General features: G+C 34.5%; 2 protein-coding genes and 3 pseudogenes across 2 annotated transcripts; 3 read left to right on the forward strand and 2 right to left on the reverse strand.

Moving 5' to 3' along the window:
• Positions 1–62: 62 nt before the first annotated feature.
• LOC140826411 (ultraviolet-B receptor UVR8-like) lies at positions 63–4,325 on the reverse strand (annotated as a pseudogene).
• Positions 4,326–5,820: 1,495 nt separating this feature from the next.
• Positions 5,821–13,175, forward strand: LOC140826412 (NADPH-dependent diflavin oxidoreductase 1-like; annotated as a pseudogene).
• A 280-nt stretch (positions 13,176–13,455) lies between these two features.
• On the forward strand, positions 13,456–14,461 carry LOC140826766 (small ribosomal subunit protein cS23-like; annotated as a pseudogene).
• A 2,254-nt stretch (positions 14,462–16,715) lies between these two features.
• Positions 16,716–17,848, forward strand: LOC140828238 (3-ketoacyl-CoA synthase 5-like). The gene has a single exon (XM_073191225.1). It carries the CDS (start codon positions 17,122–17,124, stop codon positions 17,788–17,790), a length of 669 nt encoding a protein of 222 aa, XP_073047326.1. The 5' UTR covers positions 16,716–17,121; the 3' UTR covers positions 17,791–17,848.
• A 5,807-nt stretch (positions 17,849–23,655) lies between these two features.
• Positions 23,656–24,928, reverse strand: LOC140826413 (LOB domain-containing protein 41). The gene is made up of 2 exons (XM_073188683.1): positions 24,594–24,928; positions 23,656–24,503 (listed from the first exon to the last, which is right to left on the reverse strand). Exons 1-2 carry the CDS (start codon positions 24,781–24,783, stop codon positions 23,872–23,874), a joined length of 822 nt encoding a protein of 273 aa, XP_073044784.1. The 5' UTR covers positions 24,784–24,928; the 3' UTR covers positions 23,656–23,871.

The following is a 24,928-nucleotide window of genomic DNA, read 5'->3' on the forward strand; positions in this document are numbered from 1 at the left end:
TGGTATTTATGGCAATTAGATCGATTCTGAAGGCGTTTCCATGCAATTTACCAAAAAGCGAATTAGTAGGATATTTTTTTCTCCACCAAGAAAACTAATCGTGTAAAACAAATATTAGAGTTTGTAAGTTACATTGCAGATGGAAAAGAGTACAAGACGCATATCCAAGGTATCTCAGAGTACCCCATATCTCTTATACCAGCTTTTTTTCTACAAAATAACAAACTAGGCCATTTCTCGTAGACCCATTACCTTTTTAGCGCTTCAGAGTACGTGATCCGCCTCAGAAGAGTGCCATTCGGCTATCGCCAGAGTATGACGGCCACCACAAGCAACTAGTTTAGCACACCACCGGCCTTCAGCTGCACTGCTGCTGATGCCTTTAGGAGGTGGAATTGTTATGGGAACTTTAGCTGGATTCCCTGTTGTCACCTTTCGTCCATATCCCAAACGTCCATGGTCCCCTCGTCCAAACTGCAAGCATCAAGATAAGTCAGATGTGTTTTGCATGACTGCCTTGAAAACCACTTGGATTCAAGTTAAACGTGAATTGGTAATAGAAAGTTTTTGCCCATCTTGGGTTCCTGATTGAGTTTCAACACTTAGAAAAATATACAGCAGAGAGAAAACAAAGCATTTATTGAGTGTTACAGAGATGCATTAAATAAATACCTTGTAATAACCACAGGAGCTGATGTTCCGAAACAGAAAAACAGAACTTTCCAATTTCAACTGAATGAAGTCGATTTGGTGAATTTTGTTGGTCAATTTTTATTCAAGACTATGTACATAAAACCTATATCAAATGGTCAGTGGTAGAAAATATATAACATCACACAGGAGTTGATGTTCCAAACATTTTTATTTTGTCTGCAGCTATCAACATTGTTTTTTATATTCCTGAAGGGCATATATTGATTGTTTATTTTTCTGAAGAGCATATGCCGTTGGTGGGCTGATAGTATGTCCATTTGATGCATAAAAAAGATGCATATATTGCTTGTTTATTTTTCTGAAGAGCATATACCTCTTGATGGGTTGATGGTATGTCCATTTTTTCATAAAAAAGATTAAAATATGTGTAAAGCACTTACTGAATACATGCAGCCATCCCTCGTTAATGCAACGGAGTGAGTACCTCCACAAGAAACCTGCAAAAAAACAAAAGTTTTTATATTTGGTTTTCCAAAGAAGCATGCTATAAATAACAAAACAAGATGTTCACATCATAAAATTGCTTTATTACTCAAAGGGACAAACCACAAAACGAAGAAAAGAAGCCCTTAACAGATGTATTAAATTCGTACAAGCATAGATATGTCAACACGGTCTTAAAGAGCAAAAGCTAGAATTTGGCTTAGTCTATACCCAAATTCATGCTACTATAAGAATGTGAGTAAAGGTGTTTTTAGTACCATGACACACATGCAAGTCACACAAAACTGTTGGTTCTGAACTGATGTTACTCAATTATTATGAAAGCGACGAAATGAATGGAAGGCTGAAGGAGCATTTCGTTTGTTGCATTTTTATTCAAGTCATTACAAATTTTTAATATAAGAATCACAAGGATGCTGATACATGTAAGAACCTGAACAATGTCCTCGCCCACTAAAAGTTGAACCCTTTGAGGAACCATTTTACTGCTCTTGTCATCTCCAAATCCAAGTCTTCCGTGCTCCCCTCTGCCCCATCCATACACCTAAAGAAAAACATCGAACCAGGTAGAAGCACCGACATGTGTTCAAATGCACGAATTTTTAGCTGAATGAAGAGACATAATATATACCTCTCCATCATCAGTCAACGCGGTAGAATGCCATCCTCCAGCAGCAATATCAACCTGGACAACAAAGTAGATAATCGCTTAAGTCCAACCATAAGTAAAATCAAAGATGTTCTTTTCTCAAAATTAATTATGACCGTAAGTTCTAGACTATACTCTTTTCCATAGAACTCCAAATTGTTATTGCCATATGATATCAGTAATTTCATAACGTATAACCTTCAAAATTCCATCTCCATTCACTGTCTTTTGTTCAGATAATATTCATTTAAACTTCTTAATCACAAAAGTATCAAATTCTTAGCTTTTTATAAATCCCCCATTATCGTCTCTTTTATAGTAGAAATTTAGCCTCTTCCAAATGAAACATCACACTTTTCTCGCAACGGCCTAAAGATTCACACAAAACAATTATCAAAGGTCATGTCTCATAAGAAATTATCATTACCATAAAAATCAACCACAGCAGTTAGTTGAAGTTGATATAATGAAACAATCACTGACTGGTGGCAAAAATAAAATGCTCACAAGATTTTATGCAATGGAAAAAGGAAACTAATGGCCAACAGAGAATATATAGAGGATGGTAACACAAACCAAAGTAAGATCAGAGAGGCCCTGGACAGGAATAGGTTGTGATCTTGGCTGGGTATCACCAGTTCCAAGCTGACCATACTCGTTATTACCCCAAGCCATCAAAGTTCCATCGTCAAGAAGAGCTAAATTGTGAAATGCACCTACTGCAATTAACCTAACACTATCAAGACCTTGCACTCGAACTGGGGTCGAAATTTGCTTTCTGTAGATTGATTGACGTTAAACAAGTGTAAGCAACTAACTAAGCTACTCAATCCAATGTATTCCAGTAACAGATATGAAAAAATCGGAAAAGAAATAATATATTTATCACAGACTTCAGTAAACCAAACATACATGTCTCCAGGAGGCCATGGTTGACCCCATGTCCATACATGTCCTTCTCGAGTAAGAACAACAGAGTTCCACCAGCAGCTACCTATGAGGTGAGAAAGTTAGGACTGTCACTGGTGAATCTGATAGTGGCTTGGCGCATGCGTATTGCATATACATTAGAAAATCAAACACATGGCAAAAACAGTCAAATGCTGCTTCTTGGGCTGATAAAAAAAATTCTAAGTCTTTGGGGTTTGCAAACATGAAAAAATGTTGATGGAAATCAGAGATCATCTAGAAGAATACTTATCAGCTATGCTTGATATTGAAAATGTTTTATTCAGTACAAGTTCTCTGCTACAAATTTTTTGATATTAATTAACCCAATCATCCGAGGGGAATGAAGTATTAAAATGATTATTTTCCATGCTTAAAACTGAGATACCGAAGTTTAACCACCTGACGAACAGAAAGTCTTGGCACACATCGCTGTGGAATGATTATATCTCTTCTGACAGGTTTGCCCATGTCTTCTTTCCGTTCAGGTTCTTCACCACACTGTCCATACTCATTCCCACCTGCACCGAAGATGGTTCACCCTTCAGAAATAAAAGGAGCTAACTCTACTTTTTAGTCCACATTTGAATCACAAAACGATCCGAGCACGAGATCAAAATTTCCACTTATCAACCACAAATAACTTTGAAGCTGAAACTTCAACATTTTCCACTCTCACTTGGCCTCTGTAAAATGTAAACACATTAAAAAAAAGGAACTGAGCAAAAACAGTAGACGTACCCCATGCATAAGCTCGACCTTGTTCATCAACGGCCAAGCAATGCCAGCCACCAATAGCAGCCTATGATCAAAACCAGAACACTTTACTTTAAAAGAATGACAAAGTCTACACCATTGTCAAAAAAAACAAATAAATAAGAAGTCACAGAAAAGAAACCATGAAACACCTGAATAATTTTGACATTGGCAAGTGCCTTAACTTGGCTGGGAACATTCTCATTTTTGGTTTCCTGTGGATGGCCCAGTGTTCCCCTTTGATTCCAGCCCCATGTAAATAACTAAATCATCACAAGCATCAAGCAAACAAGCACACTATCAAACACAGTATAGACATATCATCAAATACAGTAAAACAAACATAAAGGAGTTCAAAATTAGAACCTTTCCTTCATCACATATAGCAAGGGAGTTACGGCTGCCGGCCACTACAGAGCAAACGTTGCTAGCACTCAGAGCAGAAATGGCACAAACCCATTCTTTCTCCTCACTGTTTCCAATTCCCAACTGTCCATCTTCTCCAGAACCCCTAAAAAACCATTGAAACCTAGATAAGAGTGAAAATTGAGAAAGAGCAAGTAGGGTAGACTGTAGTTTGATGAGGTAATGGGGAAGACCATGCAATAACAACAGTTTTGGAGGCCATAATTAGTGGGATGCCACTGCACCGGCGGGCTATTACGACAAGTTCTCAAAGAATGTGTCTTTCGATGAAGGCTGTGCCTGTGGCTGCGCAGCTACAAATTTTGGGTATGTTTCAGCAGTACTTTTAAGTTGAATTGAAGTGCGTATCTGACTCGGAAACCATCTTTCAATGGAATGGATGATACTTCCAGAAACAAATTCCAAATATATTTTAGGAGTTTCGATCAATTTTATTATTATAACAAATATAATTGAAACATAAATATTTAATTTAAAATTTTAAACCTAATAAATATTTAATTTAAAATTTTAAACATAATAATTGTATTTTTGAGTAAATCTCTTGTGAGATGGTATCACGAATCTTTATCTGTGAGACGAATCAATCCTACCGATATTCACAATAAAAAATAATACTCTTAGCATAAAAAGTAATATTTTTTCATGATGGCCCAAATAAGATATATGTCTCACAAAATATGACTCGTAAGACCATCTCACACAAGTTTTTGTCGCTAAAAAGTTCTTTATTTTTTAGGAGAAAAAACCTATCAAATTAATATATTTATATTATGATTTATGCGTATGAAATATAATATAGAGACATATTTCGTATATATAATTGAATCATGCATCTTTATTCATTGATATTCTCAAAAACATAAAAGGTGAGTTATAGTTTTTAAATAATAATAAACCTAATAATTTTATTTTAAAAAATTCTATTGGAATTTTTTGCAATATAATGATTAATAAATAAGGTAATATAGGAAGAAAATATGGGACTTTGACTTGGTGAGATTTTTATATTAAACAGAAAAATATTTATTTTATTAATTTTCACACGTTGAATTTTGTATAGTAAATGTTTTGAAAGTTTTCAAAAAAAATTATTTTAAACACAATACGCTACAAAAAAACGGAGCCTATAGCGACGGTTTTAATTTAACCGTCGCTAATACAGCGACTGTTTATCGTCAACCGTCGCTATATAGCGACGGCGTCAAAAACAACCGTCGCGATACAAGTTAAGCGACGGTCAAATAAAAACCATCGCTCAAAAAGCGACGGCGAAAGATAAACCGTCGCTAAAAATGCAACAGTTTTTCATTAACCGTCGCTATTATTGCAACTGTTACAAAATGGCGACGGGTGTATTGCGACAGGTAATATAAAAACTCTCGCCACTATAGCGACGGTTTGATTATCACCGTCGCTATAATAGCGATGGTTTTAGTAAACCGTGGCGTAATTTGTTAAGCGACGGGTTTACTAAATCCCGTCGCTATTATAGCGACCGTTTAAAACTAACCGTGGCCATTATAGCGACAGATATATTAATACCGTCGCTTATAGATCGGCGACAGTTCAGGTAATACCGTCTCTACATTAGCGACGGTTTTTAATAACCGTCGCCGATCTAACTCGGCGACGGCATTTGCCAAACCGTCGCTCATTTAACAACGGTTTTTCTTAAACCGTCGCTATATAGCGACCATTGCACTAAAATCCGTCGCTATTATTCTATATAAACCGAGGTTCACCGAACATTTTCATAATCGATTCTTACTTTCTCTCTGGTAGTAGTTACTCTCTCAATTATTTCGATTTTTCGATTTTTTTATTTTGTACTAACATTTTTTTGTATTTATTTTGTAGATTTAATAGTCGGTGTGATCTTCCAGTTACATATCTTCGTACAAATAAGGTTTGAATTTTTTTTTCACCGAAAATTTACTACATAATTTTAATAATTTTTGTGTTGTAGTTTTTTTTTATTGATTTTAGGGTTACAAACCGTCGCTTTTAAGCGGCGGTTTTTTTAAAAAACCGTCAATTAATATAGCGACGGATGTTGTAAACACCGTCGCTTATTATAGCGACGGTGTTCTTAAAAAACCGTCTCTTAATTTAGCGACGGTCTTTTTAATATTAGACGTCGCTACTGTAGCGACGGTTTGTACAAGCCGTCGCTAATTGAATCGACGGTCTTCATCGATTAAACCGTCGCAATATAGCGACGCGAGATGAAAAACCGTGGCTTTTAAAAGGCGACGCAGCCTATAGTCACGGTTAGTCGAACCGTCGTTAAAACGGTCGCCTTACCATTTAGCGACGGTTTTGACCGTCGCAAACGCCGTTTTTTTTTGTAGTGATAAAACAATTATCAATAAGTTGAAATATCTTAAATTTTGTTATAAAAAAAAGATCTTAATTTTTTTAATTATATGCAATATTTTGAAATAATTTCGAAATTTTATTTCAATATTTTTTTATGACATATTAATGTAGATTGATGAATGATTAAATTATTTAGAACTGTAAAAAAATAGCATAATAATTCTTTTGAAAAGAGAATTATAAAACTGATACATTATTGAGCCAAGCGAACCATCTCAAAACTGCTTGCGACCCCCGCTCTTTGAGTTGGCTCACAGTATGCTATAATCCAGTGCAAAGAATTGAACTTTATATGGCTACGGAGTTTTTTGCTAAATCCTGCTCCTGATTCTTTCTGGCACTTTCATTTATTGGTAAATGGGCATTTTGCAATTTAATTTTGGATCGCTATGTGTTTGTTGGAATTCCCCTTTCAAAAGTCGTGGTAAACTTGTTTCTTGTTGAATAATGGCTTTTTATTACGATTCTCTAGGATTTTTTGTGGCTATAGGCTTTGGTTGTTTAGTTAGAGAAGCATTACAGTTTATGATGGTTTTGAATCCATCAAATAAGAAGTTCATGTATTGTATTAACTTTTTATTCGCGATGTGGAATAAGAGTCTTTGAAGTTTTACAGGTATGATCAAACTCATTTCGTGGGCTTGTCTATGTTTTTTCCATTTCATATTTTTGCAAAATGCTAGGAATCTGCGAGGGAAAGGGAATCCTTAAGTTTCTTATGATTTCATTTAGCTCAGTGCCAATTAAATTTTAAAAAAACTGATTTTGTATGTAATGATAATCTAGTTAATAGCACCATTTTGAATTGGTTACCAAATCTGGTTGTTAGAATAAGGTTATGAGAAACTTTTTTGATTCTTAGGTTAATATGGGCTGCACAATTGGGTGCCTAAGAATTGACATTTAGAAATGGAAAAGAGTTCTTCAGTCAGAAAGTATTGATATGTTGAATGTCTTATCTTATTATTTACTTTTCTTCATGGGTGTATTCAGCAGTTTTGCTGTACCTCACTGACCTTTGTCTGCGATTTACTCAATGATGTACGTGTTGAATTTCGTATTTTGTTTTTATTTGGATCATTGACGATTATGAGAAGCAGGTATTTTGGCTAGTTATTCTAGTAATGTTACAACGATCGGATCCTGTGCCTAAAAGATCTGATGACGCAAAAACAGATTGGCACAATGGACGAGAAATTAAATACGCATCTGCTGATATTGTATGCTTCAGAAACAGGAAATGCCATAGATGCTGCTGAGCAGGTTGGTCGTGAGGCAGAGCGCCGCGGTTGCCCTTCTGTCTCCGTCCTCTCTATGGATGAGTTTCATCCGGTATACTTCTACTCGTTATTTCAGAACATACCAACTTTCAGTTTTTTTAAATGTTTTGTCGGCTGATTTTATTGGTTGCTTGGCCAGAGTGACTTACCAAAAAAAGAGACAGTGATTTTTGTGGTGTCAACCATAGGACAAGGAGATGCCCCTGATTCTATGAAGGTTTTATTTATATTTAATGATAATAAATTCTTTGTTTTTGTGCTTAGCTTTAATCCGTCATAATCAAAGATTATTTGGCAGGGGTTTTGGAAATTTTTGCTGCAAAAAAATTTGTCACATGGGTGGCTTAATGGAGTCTGTTATGCCGTTTTTGGATTGGGTGATTCAAGTTACCAAAAATATAATGTAAAGTGTTTATTTTTACTTTATTAAATCATCTTGTGCACTTATTTCTAGATCAACACCTTATTACAATGCATGAACTTATTTATAAAGGAAGGTATTCCTTCTTCCACACTGTAAACATGCATTTTTTTGTTGAACATTCTAAATATAATGATGAAAAAAAAAAAGTGATCTTCTTGATATAATTGGCCTGATCTTATTTTTTTTCAATTGCCATAAATAGAGGAAATTTTTGCTTCTCCTGTTTTCAGATTACCAGGGTGTATTGTTTTTGGATAGATAGCATATGTTTGTTTTAAATTCTATTAATGGAATGTTCCATCATAAATGTTTTAACAGATCGCATCTTCAAAAAGTTTTTTCCATAATCTTTCCTTGCTTATTAATTCCACGACTTAAATGGATTTTCTGGTCGTAGTTTGTAGCGAAGAAGCTCGATAAACGACTGTTAGATCTTGGTGCATTGGCAATTATTGAAAGAGGTCTGGGAGATGATCAGCATCCTTCAGGGTACAATATGTCATTATTATATTTTATTCACATGATTTTAGATAATTGACCATTAGCTCTTATGAAATTTACAATATGGAATTTACTGTCTTTCCCTGTTTAACTCAATAAAACATGAGAAATGAAAGCACTTTCATGTTGTTTGGATTACAGTGAGATGCAAATTCAAAGTCCAATGGTGTTAGCGTGCAATCAATTTACAGGGAAAGGAAGGGAGAAACGTGTCAGTTTGCAATAGGACATTTTCGTTGCATTATAAACATTTTATGGATATCATAGCAATTATAGAGTGTGCATCTAACATTAGGAATTTCACTCCTCCTACCTAATTATTTTCCTCTTATATAAGAAGTCAAGTTTAGTGTGCTCGAATAACCTTCTAGTTTTGTGTTGTCCATATATGTGTAGAAAACGAAATTTTAGTCTTGATGGTGTATTTTAATGGCTGTGTCATTTGGTAATAATTTTCACTTGACAAAATGCATGTAGTATGATGCTAATTGTTCATCTGGCTATTCCTATGACAATGGCTCTCAGATGATTTGTGTTATGTTGTTTCCTGCATATTTTAAGATATTCTACTTTTTAATTTTCATTTACTCAAATTAATATGAATATTTTAAATTAGTCATTCTCATAAAAGGTTTATGATTGGCATTTGATTCATAGGTATGAAGGGGCTTTGGATCCCTGGATGTCCTCATTGTGGAATATATTATATCAAATGAATCCCAAATTACTTCCAAATGGTCCAGTTTTTGTAAATCCAGATGCAGCTTTAATTGATCTACCTAGAGTACAAATTATATATCATGACACCAATGAAGGGTTACCACCAACAGGTTACTTGTTTCTTAGATATTTGGTGAACATGAAAGTCCAACAAGTCTTCCATATTTCATTGTTTCATTATTCCTCGATATAATAATGCATTGATGATATCCGAAGTTTTTATTTTATTAAAAATATGTCTATGTTTCTGCCATTATAAGATCGTATTGAAGTGAAACTCTGTACAGGTTTGAAGTATCTTGAGATGCAGGTTGAGAGGACCCGTTCAATGACTCCTGCAGTACCTTCTGGGAAAAACAGGCCTGAGTGCTTCCTGAAAATGGTATTATCATCATATTTTTTCTTTAGCAGTAAAATAGTTGTCGTAATGTTCTGTTTACCTGTCAGTTGTGCTTTCTTCATCTACAAGTGTTTTGAGTCTTTCAAAACTATTCCGTCAAATTTCAGCAGTATAGCATATCTTTCTTCCTAGGGATAAATCCTTGACTTGAGAATATTTGAAAGTGAGTTTTTCTGACAGAAATAGAAAAGGTTTCCTATCCACAGGAAGCCTTTTTTGACTATAATTTACCCACAACCTACTGACAAGAACACTGATTGTAAATTTGTAATGATGTATATATAGATACTAAAGTTTTTATGAGGCCACACGTGCTTCCAAAAGCAACTTCTTTTGGTTCATTAATTTGATCGGTTACAATATAATGACAAAGCACTTGATCAAACAACTCTTGTCTGTTTGTTCTTGCTGAAAACATTCAAATGCCTTTTGTTGTTGGTTGGTTGAGGGGCTGATGGAAGTGTGTTTTAGCTACAGGTTGATCTCGAAACCTTTGACTTGCATTTTGTTTCGTGTGCACTGAGTTTTTCCCAGCTAGTTAATTTGCTTAAGAAATGCTTGGGTACCAGAGGGATGAGTCGATTTGTTTTTTTCAGTTCATCTGTCTATTTGAAACTCATGTGCAAGGTATACAAGTATCCATAGGTTGCACATGCTCCTACTGGTAAACATGAGTATTTAGTTGTTTGAAAATATGATAAATATGAACAGTTATCATGTATATCGAATTTGCACCCTAGTGATCAAGTTTGTTTGTTTTTATAGACCAAGAATCTTCGATTAAGTAGAGAGGGCAGTGGGAAGGATGTGCGCCACTTTGAGTTCGATGCTGTTTCATCTGTAAGTCACTCTAAACATTCTCAAATAGGCAGTTGTCCATTTTCTTTTATGGTCAAAACCATACATATGTTCTTTTCTATTAATGTGTTGTGTTCATGTCTGCAGTCAATAGAATATGAAGTGGGCGATGTTCTTGAGATTCTTCCAGGTCAAAGTTCTGCTGCAGTAGATGCTTTCATACAGCGATGTAATTTGAACCCTGAGTCTTACATAACTGTATGTAGTTCTCCATTTGAATTTCTTTATCGGTACTTTTCTTGAAGATTTTTTCAGTGTTTTCGTGTGTCAATATCACAAATGTAATACTATCCCCTCTTGATAGTTCCTTTTATACTTTTTTCTATGTCTTGTTTAATCATCAGTTGTCCATACATGTTATACGCGGACCACTGGACTCTTGGATTGGTTACCATGATAAATTACTGATTGGTGCTTTATCTAAGTGGATTTGGTTTGTTTAACTAGTTCTCCAATTTTATTTCCATTACAATACTTGTCTTTAGATTCAGCCGCGAGATAAAGGAATAAAGCTGGGATAAATACCTCTCATGTTCCCTGTGAAACTAAAAACTTTTGTTGAGCTAAATATGGATGTGGCCTCAGCTTCTCCTAGACGTTACTTCTTTGAGGTAAGCTTGTATCAATTGATTTGTATCTTTTGCTTTGTCGATTTATTCTGAATTTAAGACATGATTGATTGGTGTATCCTGTGTCGCAATATCTTAATCTTGCACATCTGCTTTATTATCAAGACAATTGTTTCTGATTGTTCTCCATAGCACATTCAGTTGTACTGTTTCTAATCTATGGGCTTCTTTAGGTCATGAGTTTTTTTGCCAGTGCTGAACATGAGAAGGAAAGGCTTCAATATTTTGCCTCGCCAGAAGGAAGAGATGATCTGTACCAATACAACCAGAAGGAGCGAAGGACTGTTTTAGAGGTGACAAGATATTGTTAATTTTCTACAAGTAATATTTTGCATTCATTTATCCTTTAGATTTTCTTATTTCTTATGCAACCTTTTTCAACGTCTTTTTACGTGTAAAATGCACTATGCGATCAATAAAATGCACTGTGCGATCAATCTTGGAAAGACGTTTGTCTGATATTCTCCTTTGATGTTTCATCTTGTCCCGGGAAAACGGTATTGTCCTTGGTTTGCAACTTTTATTTCTGACCTGTTATATTTCGGAAAATATACCACTAAACCATTTGCATCAAGGAATTAATTTTGTTTTGTACGCATAAATTGTGATTTCTTTCTATTGATGAATAAAGGAAAAATAAGAGCATCGTTGTGACGTCCCACATCTTAAAAATGAAAGATTTAAAATGAATTTATAAAGGCTTACAATGGACTTCTATAGCAACTTGGGTTAATCATTTTCGTAAAAGTGAAGACGAATACGAAGTAGTTGCTATAGGGGTCCATTATGCAGTCACGCAGCCGCTGGCCCGGGCTTGGAGCGTGACAATCGTCTTTAAGTATTGTTTCATATCAGAGATATAATAGGTAATCTTTTTTATGTTTTCAGACAACATACTCTTTGATAGGTTTAAGTGCTTCATATTTATGTTAGAAGGACGAGGAAATTTTATTAACTCTTTTCTACTCTGAATTCTTACTCATTTTTCACCGGAGCTGTAATGTGATGTAGGTATTGGAGGATTTCCCTTCTGTGCAAATGCCCTTCGAATGGTTGGTACAGTTGGTTCCTCCATTAAAAACAAGGGCCTTCTCCATCTCTTCTTGTCATTCAGCTCATCCAAATCAAGTGCACTTAACGGTAAGTGTGGTGACGTGGAAGACCCCATACAAGAGGAAGCGTTCAGGTCTTTGCTCGTCATGGCTAGCCAGTCTTGATCCTCAGCAGAGTGAGTCTGTTATCATATTTTGACTTCTATCTATTATACCAAGAAAATCTTAGTTTCCTGTTATATACTTTCACAAATTGTAATTAATCTTCATCAGATGTACTAGTAGCAGTGTGGTTTAAGAAAGGTTCGCTTCCTCCTCCACCGCCATCCCTTCCTCTTATCCTCGTTGGTCCTGGAACAGGATGTGCACCTTTTCGTGGATTTGTGGAAGAAAGAGCACTTCAAAATGAATCTGACCCAACTGCTCCGATGATTTTTTTCTTCGGATGCAGAAACAAAGGCAATGACTTTCTCTATCAAGATTTTTGGATGAAACATTCACAGAACGGAGGGGTACTATCCGAAGACAAGGGTGGAGGATTCTATGCTGCGTTTTCAAGGGACCAGCCACAGAAAGTGTATGTGCAACACAAAATTAAGGAGCAAAGCACTAAGATATGGAGTTTGCTTAGTCAAGGTGCTTCTGTGTACATTGCTGGATCGTCAAATAAGATGCCTTCAGATGTATTATCAGCTTTTGAAGATATAGTTTCTGCTGAAAGTGGGGTTTCAAAAGAGGTTGCTTCGAGATGGATTCGAGCACTGGAGAAGGCCGGCAAGTATTATGTCGAAGCCTGGTCTTGAAAATTGTTGATTTTCTCTTCTAGTTTTTTTTAATAGAGTTGATTCTCTCATTTAAATACAAGAAAATGGTTGGAAAAGAGATGATGAACATTATTGGTCTGAGAAATTGATTCTTGCGATATTCTATGTAACATTGATATTTTGGAATTACATTTATATATGCATTATTATTTTTCGGTATTTGAAATGTTGAAGGAAAAAGATGTATATATAATACATTCGTGATCAATTTATCACAATCAGAGATACGAAACATCGTGGATATGAAGGAAAATACAGTTGGTCTTAAAATATTGTAAAAAAATTTCTCAATAATGATCTGTCTATAAATTATGAAGGAAAAAAAATAAAACTGTATTTTTGTAAAAGTTAAAAAATGAAAATTATTATTTATTAAGAATACGAGCGCAGTTGAACAAGCGCAGTCCCCAAAGCCATTTTCTTCTCAGAATTCTTCTCCCTCGCATAATTCTGCCAGCGAAGGACAAGATGTTCACGCCGGTGTGCTCTCAACCCTACAACGAGAATCCACTCAGACCTTTTTCTCAAATCTAAAATCCCCGAAGATCCAATATTTTTTACCTTGAAGACTCCACCTTTTTCTTGTCATCAACCCCAACCCAGCAAAATCAAACTCGAACCCTTCAAAATCCGTGCTTCATCTCTCTCTATCACGCATGAATCATCGATCTTGGTTAATAAGAATCATGATCTTGGCAATAATAAAAAGTAAAGAAGAAACTGGGAGTTGTGGTGATGCCAACGGAGAGACCGAGGCTGGTTTTGAAATTCGTTTGGATGGAAAAGAACATAGGGATAGCTTTAGATCAAGTGATTGCGGGAGGTTATGGGACTGTTCCTTTGAGCCCATATTATTTTTGGCCGAGGAAAGATGCGTGGGAAGAGCTTAAAATTTTGCTGGAGAGTAAGCCTTGGATTTCCCAGAAACAGATGGTTGTTCTGCTCAATCAAGCTACTGATATCATTAATTTGTGGCAGCAGAGTGGAGGGAACTTATCTTAGTAAGATTTTCTGAATTATTGTTCCCCTTTTTGGTATGATCCAGGCTGACCCTCTTAACTGGACGAAGAGACTTTTAAATTTCCTTGCGTCTTTTAGAAATTTTTTGGGTTTGCCTCTTGTATCATCGTTCAAGTTTTGTGGGAGATGGTGGTTCAAGTTTTTTTTTTTGCTCTGTTTCTTGAATTGCTTGTGTTATTAATTATTATCAGTGCGATGTTTGGACTAGTACTTTTTAGGATGTTTTCATGCTTAAGTTAAACAGGTATGAATTCGAAAGAAGAGAATTGATAACTCCGCCACAAAAAGGAAAATTAGGAAGTTAAAAATAGACGTGGTGATAATTGCATAGTACTTTGTCATATTGAACGATTGGGAATAGTTATAAAAACAGAAAGCCCGTAAATTGTGGAGAAAAATAATTGATTTCATAATATGAATATATTGGCTTGTAATGTTCCTTTGTTAGATTGAAAATTTATCCATTAAATCCTCAAGGCATTCGGATCCAATTTGCATGGTTTATTTGAATCCATTTTGACCAACTTCACCTGATAATATTTACTCCATAACATGCCCCTTCAAGATCAATGGGGGTTTTGAAACCACACTGAGCTTGTCTCGAAGTCGATTGAAAGAGTATGCAAATGATGACTTGGTGAGAACATCTGCAGTTTGATCATAGGGTGGAATGTACTGCACACTGACTAATTTGAACAACACTTCTCACAGATCGAGCTCAAGATGTTTGGTCCTTGAGTGTAGAACTGGGTTGGCGCTAAGAGCAATTATCCTCGTGTTGTCACGTCATAAAACTAGAATAGCGTGATGTTTAAGATGAAACTAGAGATTGAATTCACATCAAATCAGAAGAAGCATTTGTTAAGCTCGTATATTCTGCCTCTCTGTTAGAATTTGAAAACAAATTGTTTCTTAGAGCTCCAAAAAACCAAGAAAATCCTGAAGTTGAGCGTCGATCCGATCACCGGGATCACTTCTCCAATCGGCATAACAATCCCCACATAACATACTAAGAACAATTAAATTGTGACGAATTGAATACAATTTGTTATGTTGTAACAATATAACATGAGCAATATTCCCTTCGTTCCATCGAAAATATATCCACTAAATCCTCAGAGCAATCAGATCCAAATTTTATGGTTTATTTGAATCCATTTTGACCAACTTGACCCGATAATATTTACTCCATAACAAGAACTAAGGGAAACGAAAAATATACGTAATGGAATACAAAAAATTGAAGTTTAAAAATATGGTTTGGTATTGCAGTAAAATAAAAGACAATTATTTTGAATTATATATACTTTTTAAAAAAATATTTAAATTTTTAAAAAGTTTAATTGGAAACAAATATATAAAGGGTGGACTATTTTCGTGCCTTTAATTTCAACCATTAAAATTATCAACATTGAATTTCATTTTTTTTACATAATAGAAATAGCGAGTGAGTTGTAAACTTGTTGGATGATTTAACATATCTTTATTACAAGGGTTTTTATGTCTGTAATATATATTCTTTTTTAATGCTTCAAAAACTACATTGCGAAGTTTTTTATTATAGATACTATATTCTCTGTCCCAAAAAAAAGTGACATAATTTGTTTCATGTCTCGATATGTTTCTTCGTGGATGAAAATGCTGCAAAATGGTATTATATTGACATGCAAATTAGGACTTTCAGATTAACTTTCAAGAAAAAAAATTCCATGCATTGGGAAAAATTGGAATTTCATGATTGTAGTTTTGCTTTTTTTTTTTTTGACGAATTAATTAAATTAAAGTTTTATTCGATTAAAGCATTATGGAGCAATAACAATGCAATTATTTCATTTTTTTTTTATTTTCTGTAGCTTCGTAATTGTAACATAGCACAACTCAAATAATCGTTACATTCTTTATACATTCAGTGTTACTAAATTCCCTAGTAAACAAGAGTTTTATGTTATAATTAATCAAGGAATTAGCACGAAAGGAATGAAATTAAGATCGGGATAAATGACCCGATAAAATAAATAACAAAAATTTAATTTATATTTAGAAATGTAAGTTTTTAATTTTTTTTGTCATTGAAACAAGTATTGGGTCCGGAACTCTATCTTATCACATAAGTAATTAGTATGAAACATTTAACAACATTAATTTAGAGTTTTGGACAAAGTATGGTTCCTTCACAGTTCCACAAACCACACATTGGAAATATGGGAAGAATTATTAAATGTTACTCAAGTCATCATTGATTGAATGACTTGAGATCATAAAACAAAATTTCCAAAACAAAATTTAATGATTCCAGTTGTATATGTATATGACATAAATATTTCAAGATATATATATATATTTGATTAAATGTCTCAATCTTATAAATATATGTGTGATATAAATATCTCAAGTTAGTCTTTATTATAACAAAAACTTGTGTGAAACGGTCTCACGGGTCGTATTTTGTGATATTGGTCTCTTATTTTGGTTATCCATGAAAAATTATTATTTTTCATGCTAAGAGTATTACTTTTTATTGTGAATATCGTTAGGACGTTGACTCGTCTTACGGATAAAAATTCGTAAGAACGTCTTGCCAGAGACGTATTCCTTGATTATATGGTTACTTGAAGAAGATTTTACAGAGTATTTTAGTAATAGTTGGGGAGGTATGAATGTGAAGACAGTATGCCATGCAAGCTCTCTCATTGCCGCGGAGACTTGAAAGCTTGGGCAGGTGAATGTTTTAATCAGCTGGGAAAAAAATTAAAACACTGAGCAAGGAATTAAATAGATTGATGCTACCAAAAAATGGAAGGGACAGGTATTTAAGTATCCAATAGTTGGAAAGTGAAACCAAGAATCTCTCAGAGCAAGAAGAAATTCATTGGAAGCAAAAAACTAGAGTTAATTGGTTGAATCAACGGGACCGTAATACAAAAATTTTTCACTTGTCAGCATCTTCTCGACCACAGAACAATTTCATTAAAGGGCTCTTTAACTCCAAAGCAGTGTTTGGTATGCACCCTTTGAAAGCCCTGGGTCCGGATAGGTTCACAACTTTCTTTTACCAGAAACTCTGGCCGATGATTGGTTCCGATATCACTTCCGAATGGGCTCCGCCACGATCCTTCTCTCCAACAAACGCCGGGACAGCCGACGTGCAAAGTACAAGCTCGTCCACGTCGTACGCACCCACAAAGGTTCTGACGATAAAGCTTACAAATGCGTGTTCGAGCAAGAGGATCCAAAAGGGAAAGTGGGTATAAATCTCTCCAAAGAATTAATGGTTACTGCCGGAGAAGCCCTGAAATCAAACATCACCACCATCGGTCCGCTGGTTCTCCCAGCTTCAGAACAATTCCACTTTCTCTTCACACTAATCGGCCGGAAAATCTTTAACCCCAAGTGGAAGCCGTACATCCCAGACTTCAAACAAGCATTTGAACACTTCTGCATACACGCCGGCGGCCGGGCTGTGATCGACGAGCTGCAGAAGAACCTCCAGCTGTCGGCGGAGCACGTGGAGGCTTCAAGAATGACCATCCACCGCTTCGGAAACACGTCTTCTTCTTCACTGTGGTATGAAATTAGTTACATTGAAGCTAAAGGGAGGATGAAGAAAGGTGACAGGGTGTGGCAGATTGCCTTCGGAAGCGGATTCAAGTGCAACAGTGCTGTGTGGAAGTGCAACCGGACCATTAAGACTCCGGCGGAGGGGCCATGGAACGACTGCATTGTTAGGTATCCAGTGCACATTCCAGAAATCGTCAAGATCTGAGAAACAATTATATTTAGAGATTTGTGTTTGATCGACAATTCATATGTTTTTTTTTATAAAAAAATCATATTTTTGTTGTTAGTGATTTAGCTGAAGATTTCGTTCAATTTTTATTTATTTTACCTTTATTATTCGTTTGCCTATAAATCTGCATCGATTAAAGCCACAGGTTTGGGGCACATTTTATATATCGTTTAATTTATTATTTTTGGAAACATTTGAGATGTACTTGATCCATCCATCAGTCAATATCTACGCACCAATTTGTCAATGCCTATAAATCATGAATAAATTATATATTGCATGTTAATGTAGCGATTGTACTACAATCGGGCAAATTCAGTTACTACGATTAGGGCGTAGATAGATTAGGCGGAATTTTACCTAATTTCAAAAGATATTTATATTTAACTGAGACAAATTTGGTTTACAAAAATTATTAAAAATTAAAATACTAAATATCATGAATAACAAAATAAAATTTTTAAATTAAAATTCATCAGTATATTGTTTCAATTATTCACCTTGCTTGGGACATGGATTGTTTTTTTTATGAATAGATTAATCGAATATTTATCAATGAGTAATTGTATTTGGTTCATCAATGATATATAATATGTTTAATTTTTAATAGTTGTGTAAAATAAAATTGTTTGAATAAAGTGTGATACGATTTATGATATAAAGTGTAGTGGAAGATTTAGTTAGGAGAGACACTACTTTATCATCTATATATATATATATATATATATATATATATATATATATATATATATATATATATATATATATATATATATATATATATATATAAAGGATAGTTTTTGCCAAAAATAATAATTTCTCGCCAAAATGTCATTTCTAAAAAAGGAAATATATATCATGAATATTGAAATATGTATACTGCAATAAATGATAACTTCAATTATTGCTCCAAAAGGTGAAATCGCTCACCTTAGGCGCCCCTCACCCCCGGCCCGACAGGATTGTGAGAGGAGATAAATCATGATGACTCAGTCAACCAGCAGCAGCTAGACTTATGCTACGCCGCGCACAAGGAGCTCCCCCACATTGGAGGGAATTTAACTCCCACACTGCCGCTTGCGAGACTCGATCCCTGTCATTACTCCAAGATTCACTGCTGCTGACCAACTGAGCTAAGCTCATGCGGGCTATGATAACTTCAATTATTGCTTGCATTGATTATATCAATTCATTTAGGGCCGGTTTGGTAGGCAGTATTAAGTTTGGATTGACTATTAATAGTTTGTTTGCTTTCACTTTTATATTTCAGATTGATTACTTCATTGATAGTTTCACTGTTCTTGTTGGACACTAAATCCATGAATTTAAGCCCGATTAAAACAATCCTGGTACACCAAAAAATTTTAATGACAAAAATACCCCTGAATTTACATTCCCAACTTGCAAGTGGGTTTTCTTCTCGTCATTCTCCCACTTTCTTTCGCAGACTAGTGCCCTTGACCACTGTTGAAGACGTTCGAACTCTGCAGGGGACAATCAAATCCCCATTTCAAACGTAGATCTGAATTAATTCGAAGGTAATTGGAAGGTAAATGATGAAGAAATTGTATCTTCGTATTTACGGTTGATCGTTGATTTTCGTAGGTGCGGCGTCACGCCTTTTCCCGTGGATTTGCCAAAAATTTATTGTTGTCTGTTTTTCTTTTTGTTCTTCAAATGCATTGTCGAAACGTGGATTGCAAATTTTTTCCTTTGTTGTGTGTGTTTTTTTATTTTGCTGGTAATAAACTTTTTGAAAGCAACTACAAAAAACAAGGAACTCCTCTTACAGTGTAGTAGACAAACATATGTTTGTATATTTGTGATGTTGTGCAACCAAAAATGGTTATCGTAACTTCTTCGATTTTTTGTAATCTTACATGCTCCAGCTTTCTGTTCACTCGTAGTTTGAGATCGTTCGCGGATGTGAAGACAACTGCCAATCCTCACGGACGACCGAGAAGATTGAGTTTCCAATTGGGTTGTGCTCTGCCGAAGAGAAGAACGTAGGTTTGGGAAGGGGAAAAGATATTGGGAAAGAATAAAGTATACGATGGAGGGTATTTGGGTCATTAGTATGTCTATCATGAATTTATCAACCTTGTTAATTTCACACCACACATGCTATTACATATCTCTCAAATTTAATATCTTATCCTATCAAACATTTATCAATCAAATTATTAATCATTCACTTATCACATCGTACCAACCAAGCGAACCATTAGTTTAAATTTGAATTTATTTATTTTTATATATAAATTCAAATAGAATTTATTAATTACATGTTTTTTAATTTAAATCGAAATTAATCTCTATTGAAAACATAAACTATATTAAATATTTTGCATTGATTATATCAATAAATTTAATTTATTTTGTGTTACTATGATATATTTAATTTTTATTACAAACTATATAAATAGATTTTAATATATATATATATATATATATATATATATATATATATATATATATATATATATATACACTAAGTTTTTGTAAAAATAATAATTTTCAGTCAAAATGTCATTTTTTTTAAAAAGAAAAATATATCATGAACATTGACATATGTATACTGCAATAAATGATGACTTCAATTATTGCTTGTATTGATTATATCAATTCATTTAATTAAATTTTTATATTAATTCAAATGTAATTTATGTTTTTTATTTTTTTATTCAAACTGAAACTAAACTCTGTTGAAAACATAAACTATATTAAAATTTTGTATTGATTATATCAATCAATTTAATTAAAAACTGTAGTAAATAAATTTAAAATATAAATGATTGCAATATTCAGTATCACTCATGAGGTAAATCATTCAAAAAAACATTTTGTTATTTTAAGTCATTTCTGTTCAAATTACTTACTAAAAAAAATACAATATTTAATTAGTTAATTTAATTTTTCTAAAAATAAAATTAGTTGAGTATTAAAAGTTTTCACTACAATAAGGTTTTTCAATGGACATTAAAATACCATCTAATAATAGGTTGTTGTGCATATCATGAAGAGATTTTGTATATAAAATCATAACCTATTTGGATAAGGATTTTGATGAAACAATTACTGTTATCATTCAAATGTGTCAAACACGTGTCATGTCACAAATTTGTTTGTGAATGTGGATTTAGACGAAATTACTGAATTTTTTAAAAAAGTATTTCTCATTAATTTTATTGAATGTGATTTGAAAATATTTTTTTATCACATGTTAAAAAATAATAATATATAGTTTCTCGAAAATTAAAGAATTAAATATATATTACGGTTAATGACCGACATCAATACAATGAACACGATAAGCATCATGTCATTGCCTTAGGCTAACACAATCTAAAATTTTGAGATATGATAGTTATTATTAGCCAAAAAAATTAATCGACATGCATTGTATTTAAGAAAGTTTTTTACAATTAGCGAAAAATAGTTTTTATTTTTATTTCTTATAATTATATTATTTTTTTAAAATTTAGCTATCTATTCATTTTCACTAATTTTTAATAATATCATCCCATGCATTGCACGGGTTAAATATTAGTAATTTACAAAATGACAGTTTTCAACTAATTATTTTGCCAAAATGTTTAAATTTACTTTTATTGAGGAGTGAAATATATAAACCGCAAAGAGATATTTATGATGGTGTTGTGAATGATAGTTTAGTCATGTTTATCGTGATCAAGTTAAGTCACACCATGTTTCTAATTTTTTTTTAAATGATAAAATATATTACAGTCAGCAAGATGACATTTTACACGTCGCCATACATTGAAAAACTTTCGTGATCAATTTAAGTCATATCATATTTCAAATTTTAATTTAAGTCATATCATATGATCACGAAAGTTTTTCAATGTATGCCGACGTGTAAAATGTCATCTTGCTAACTGTAAATTATTTAAAAAAATTAGAAAAAAATTTATTAAATAAATGCCAGGAATATTATTTGTATATTTATCATAGTGTATATAGCTGTAAGAGATTGGAGAATTTAAGAGATGGTGCAATTGGACCATGAACTTTGGTTCGTACCCACAAAAAAAAAAATGGAGAAAATAAGTTTGAGAGATGAAGACATTCACCAAAACTTTTCTCAAGGGCCACATTAATTATATGAAATCGTGTTGCTTTCACAATTCATGATGGAAAAGTAGGGTTTTGCGGTTCCTGCCTCTTACCATATGTATATTGATACCATCACTTAGGGATATAAACGATTTAAACCAAATCAAATAGTATCAGGCTTGAGCTTGGTTTGTTTAAAACTGTTTGAGGCTCGAGCTCGAGCTCGAGCTCGATTCGAGCTTCTATTATCAGGCTCGAGCTTGGTTTGTTTTGAAATTACTGAGCTCGTTAAAGGCTCGAGCTCGGCTCGTTAAAAGCTCGTTTAACATGTTAATCAAGCCAAGGCTCGAGCTCGGCTCGTTAAAAGCTCGTTTAGCATGTTAATCAAGCCAAGCTCGAGCTTGATTCATTAATAGCTCGTTTAACATGTTTAACAAGTCTGGCTTGAGCTCGTCTCGTTTTCGAGCTCGATAAGCATAGAATTGAGCTCGAGTTTGAGTTTGAATCGAGCTTGTTAAAAATTAAATATATCTATAAACTAATTTTGAATCAGACATAAAAATGTAAATTCATTCATAAATAACCAAAACGACACAAATAAGAGCAAAAAAACATAAATAAGTATATTATTGAACATTCCAAAATCATGTTTGCGAGCCACCTAAACGAGCCGAGCTCAAGCTCGCGAGCATATTATCAAACATGTTTGCGAGCTCACGAGCTGAATATCCTTAGACTTGAGCTTGGTTTGATTAAATTTTCGAGCTCAAAATCGAACTTGGGCTTGGTTTGATATGATTAACAAACAAACTCAAACGAGCTTCGAATAGCTCGCAAACCGTTTGGTTCATTTACATCCCTATCATCACCCAACTCATTGATAAGTAATCTCATTCTCATGATGAATGTATATTTAATTATTTCATATATCTACGTCATGTTTTTCTGTATTTGTCATCGATTTACGAAAATGATTCACTCAAGTTAATATATATAAGAATGCATTGCAATCATTTCTGAACTAAAAAATTAGAGTTGTACTGTTATCATATTCAACTATATTTTTTTAATAAAACGATAAACATTTAATCATACATTATGTATTTATACGTAGATCGTGAAGCCATTGTGATAGCTATCTCCATATGCCCGGATGAATTGTGTTTTTCAAAAGGAATAAAGTTGGCCAACTTAATCAATACTATAAATAGATCACTAGGCAGAATGCAGACAAATTCAGCTTCACAAAAGGTTTCATTGGTTAATTTTTCTTAACGTAGAAAAATAATATTTTATTTATATAATTTTGCATTTTGAACATAGGATTAGAAAAAGTTAGACGTCTCCTTTCAAAGACAGAACTCAATTACAATATGAATTTTGGCTTCTCAATTAAATGATTTTCTGATTTAATTTTATGATCAATTGTATCAAAATAAATATAAATTTGTATAATTACCCTTGCATCCGACTGTTTCGGCACATTTTCAATTTGGACCGAACGAACTTAATATTCAAGTGGACATATTTTGTGGTATTCTGAGCCAGCCCGAATGAGACTCGTTCATTGTTAGATGGGCCCAACCCAGCAAAGCTGGTCCAGCCTGCCCTTTTTTTTCACTGACAAAATAAATTATTTTTGTTTTTTAAAACTATACTTAAAAAATCTTAATTATATTTATTAGAGATTATCAAAAGATGAAATGATTGTTTTTCTTTCAATAATAAATTTTAAAGTTTAAAAAAATAATGTGTAGAAACAACTGAACAAGGAACTATCTTATAAATTTAACCAAAAGTTCGATATGACTAAAATGTCCGTTGTCGTCCCCTCCGGCTACTCATGTACAGTACAGTTTCTACTTTCTACATCAGACTTCTCAAGGGCATTAAGGTAAAAAAAACACGAATGGAAAAACAAAGACGGTAAAAAAGAACAAACAAAGGAGTTGATCTCAGCCGTCAAAATTGACTTCATCTCTAAACAAGACCCATCTCCATTTTACAGACCCCACTTGCATCCTCAGCCGAGCCAATGGAAAACCGGCGCTTCGACTCCGTCGACTTAAACGGCTCCAAACCAAGAGTCAGATCCAGCTTAATTTCACCTTCGGCGACTCTCAGGCCGCCACCTTCACCGGAATACTTCGTCGTCTCGGCTTCGGTTATATGATCAGCCTCGGTAGTCTCAGCCGAAGCCAAGCTCCCCCTCTCCACATTCGCCTCCGCAGCCTGAGACTGGTGGCTAAGAGACGACTCATGGCTCGGAGACCTGTTCGCCGACTCGTCTACGGTCACAACCGACACACGGCTCTTCTTCCCCTTCCCAACTCTCTTGAACCTGCCACGGGCCCGGACCCGGTGCAGCTCACCGAACCCGGACATACTGTTTTCCTCCTTGTTCACGTGCCTGATGTCGTACAGCTGGAGAGGCGGCCCGCTTTTCGTCTCGGCAGCGTCCGTAGCCATTCGGGTAATCGGAGCCCCGTTCAGAACCGCTGCAACCGCGTTCTCACACAGCTGCCAGCTCCCAGACCAGATCAACCCAACCGATCCGTAAATCGGATTCACAATCCTCCCACATGCTTCGTAAAGCAAGGACTTGAATATAGCTGCACAACGAATATTAACCCGTCAACATTTCCATCGAACAGAAAAGCAAGCTAAAAAAAAAATTGAACGAATGAAGGAAAAATGGATACCGGGGCGGAGGTGTTGGGGGCCGGCATTAATGAGGTTCATGAGTCCGGCACGGCCGTAGAACTTGGCGAGGAAGACGGTGGCGTGTGCTTGTGAGTCTGAAGTTTTGATCCACTCAAGGCAAGGCCTTATGCTGCAGTTATCGCTGCAGCCTTTGCGCAGTACTCGACATCCATTACAACTCAGCCGCATTGTTCCGTTCCTGTGTTATACGATTTAGCACAAAATCTTGGTTATGAGAAATGGATATTTGGGACAGGGTCGAAAATGGATGGGTTTATATATATGTGCAAGGAGCTTGCAGAAGTTGAAATTTCAAACCAATTAAAGAAAGAAG

The sequence above is a fragment of the Primulina eburnea genome, chromosome 3, assembly GCF_022965805.1.
Source record: "Primulina eburnea isolate SZY01 chromosome 3, ASM2296580v1, whole genome shotgun sequence".
In the NCBI taxonomy this organism is placed as follows: Eukaryota; Viridiplantae; Streptophyta; class Magnoliopsida; order Lamiales; family Gesneriaceae; genus Primulina; species Primulina eburnea.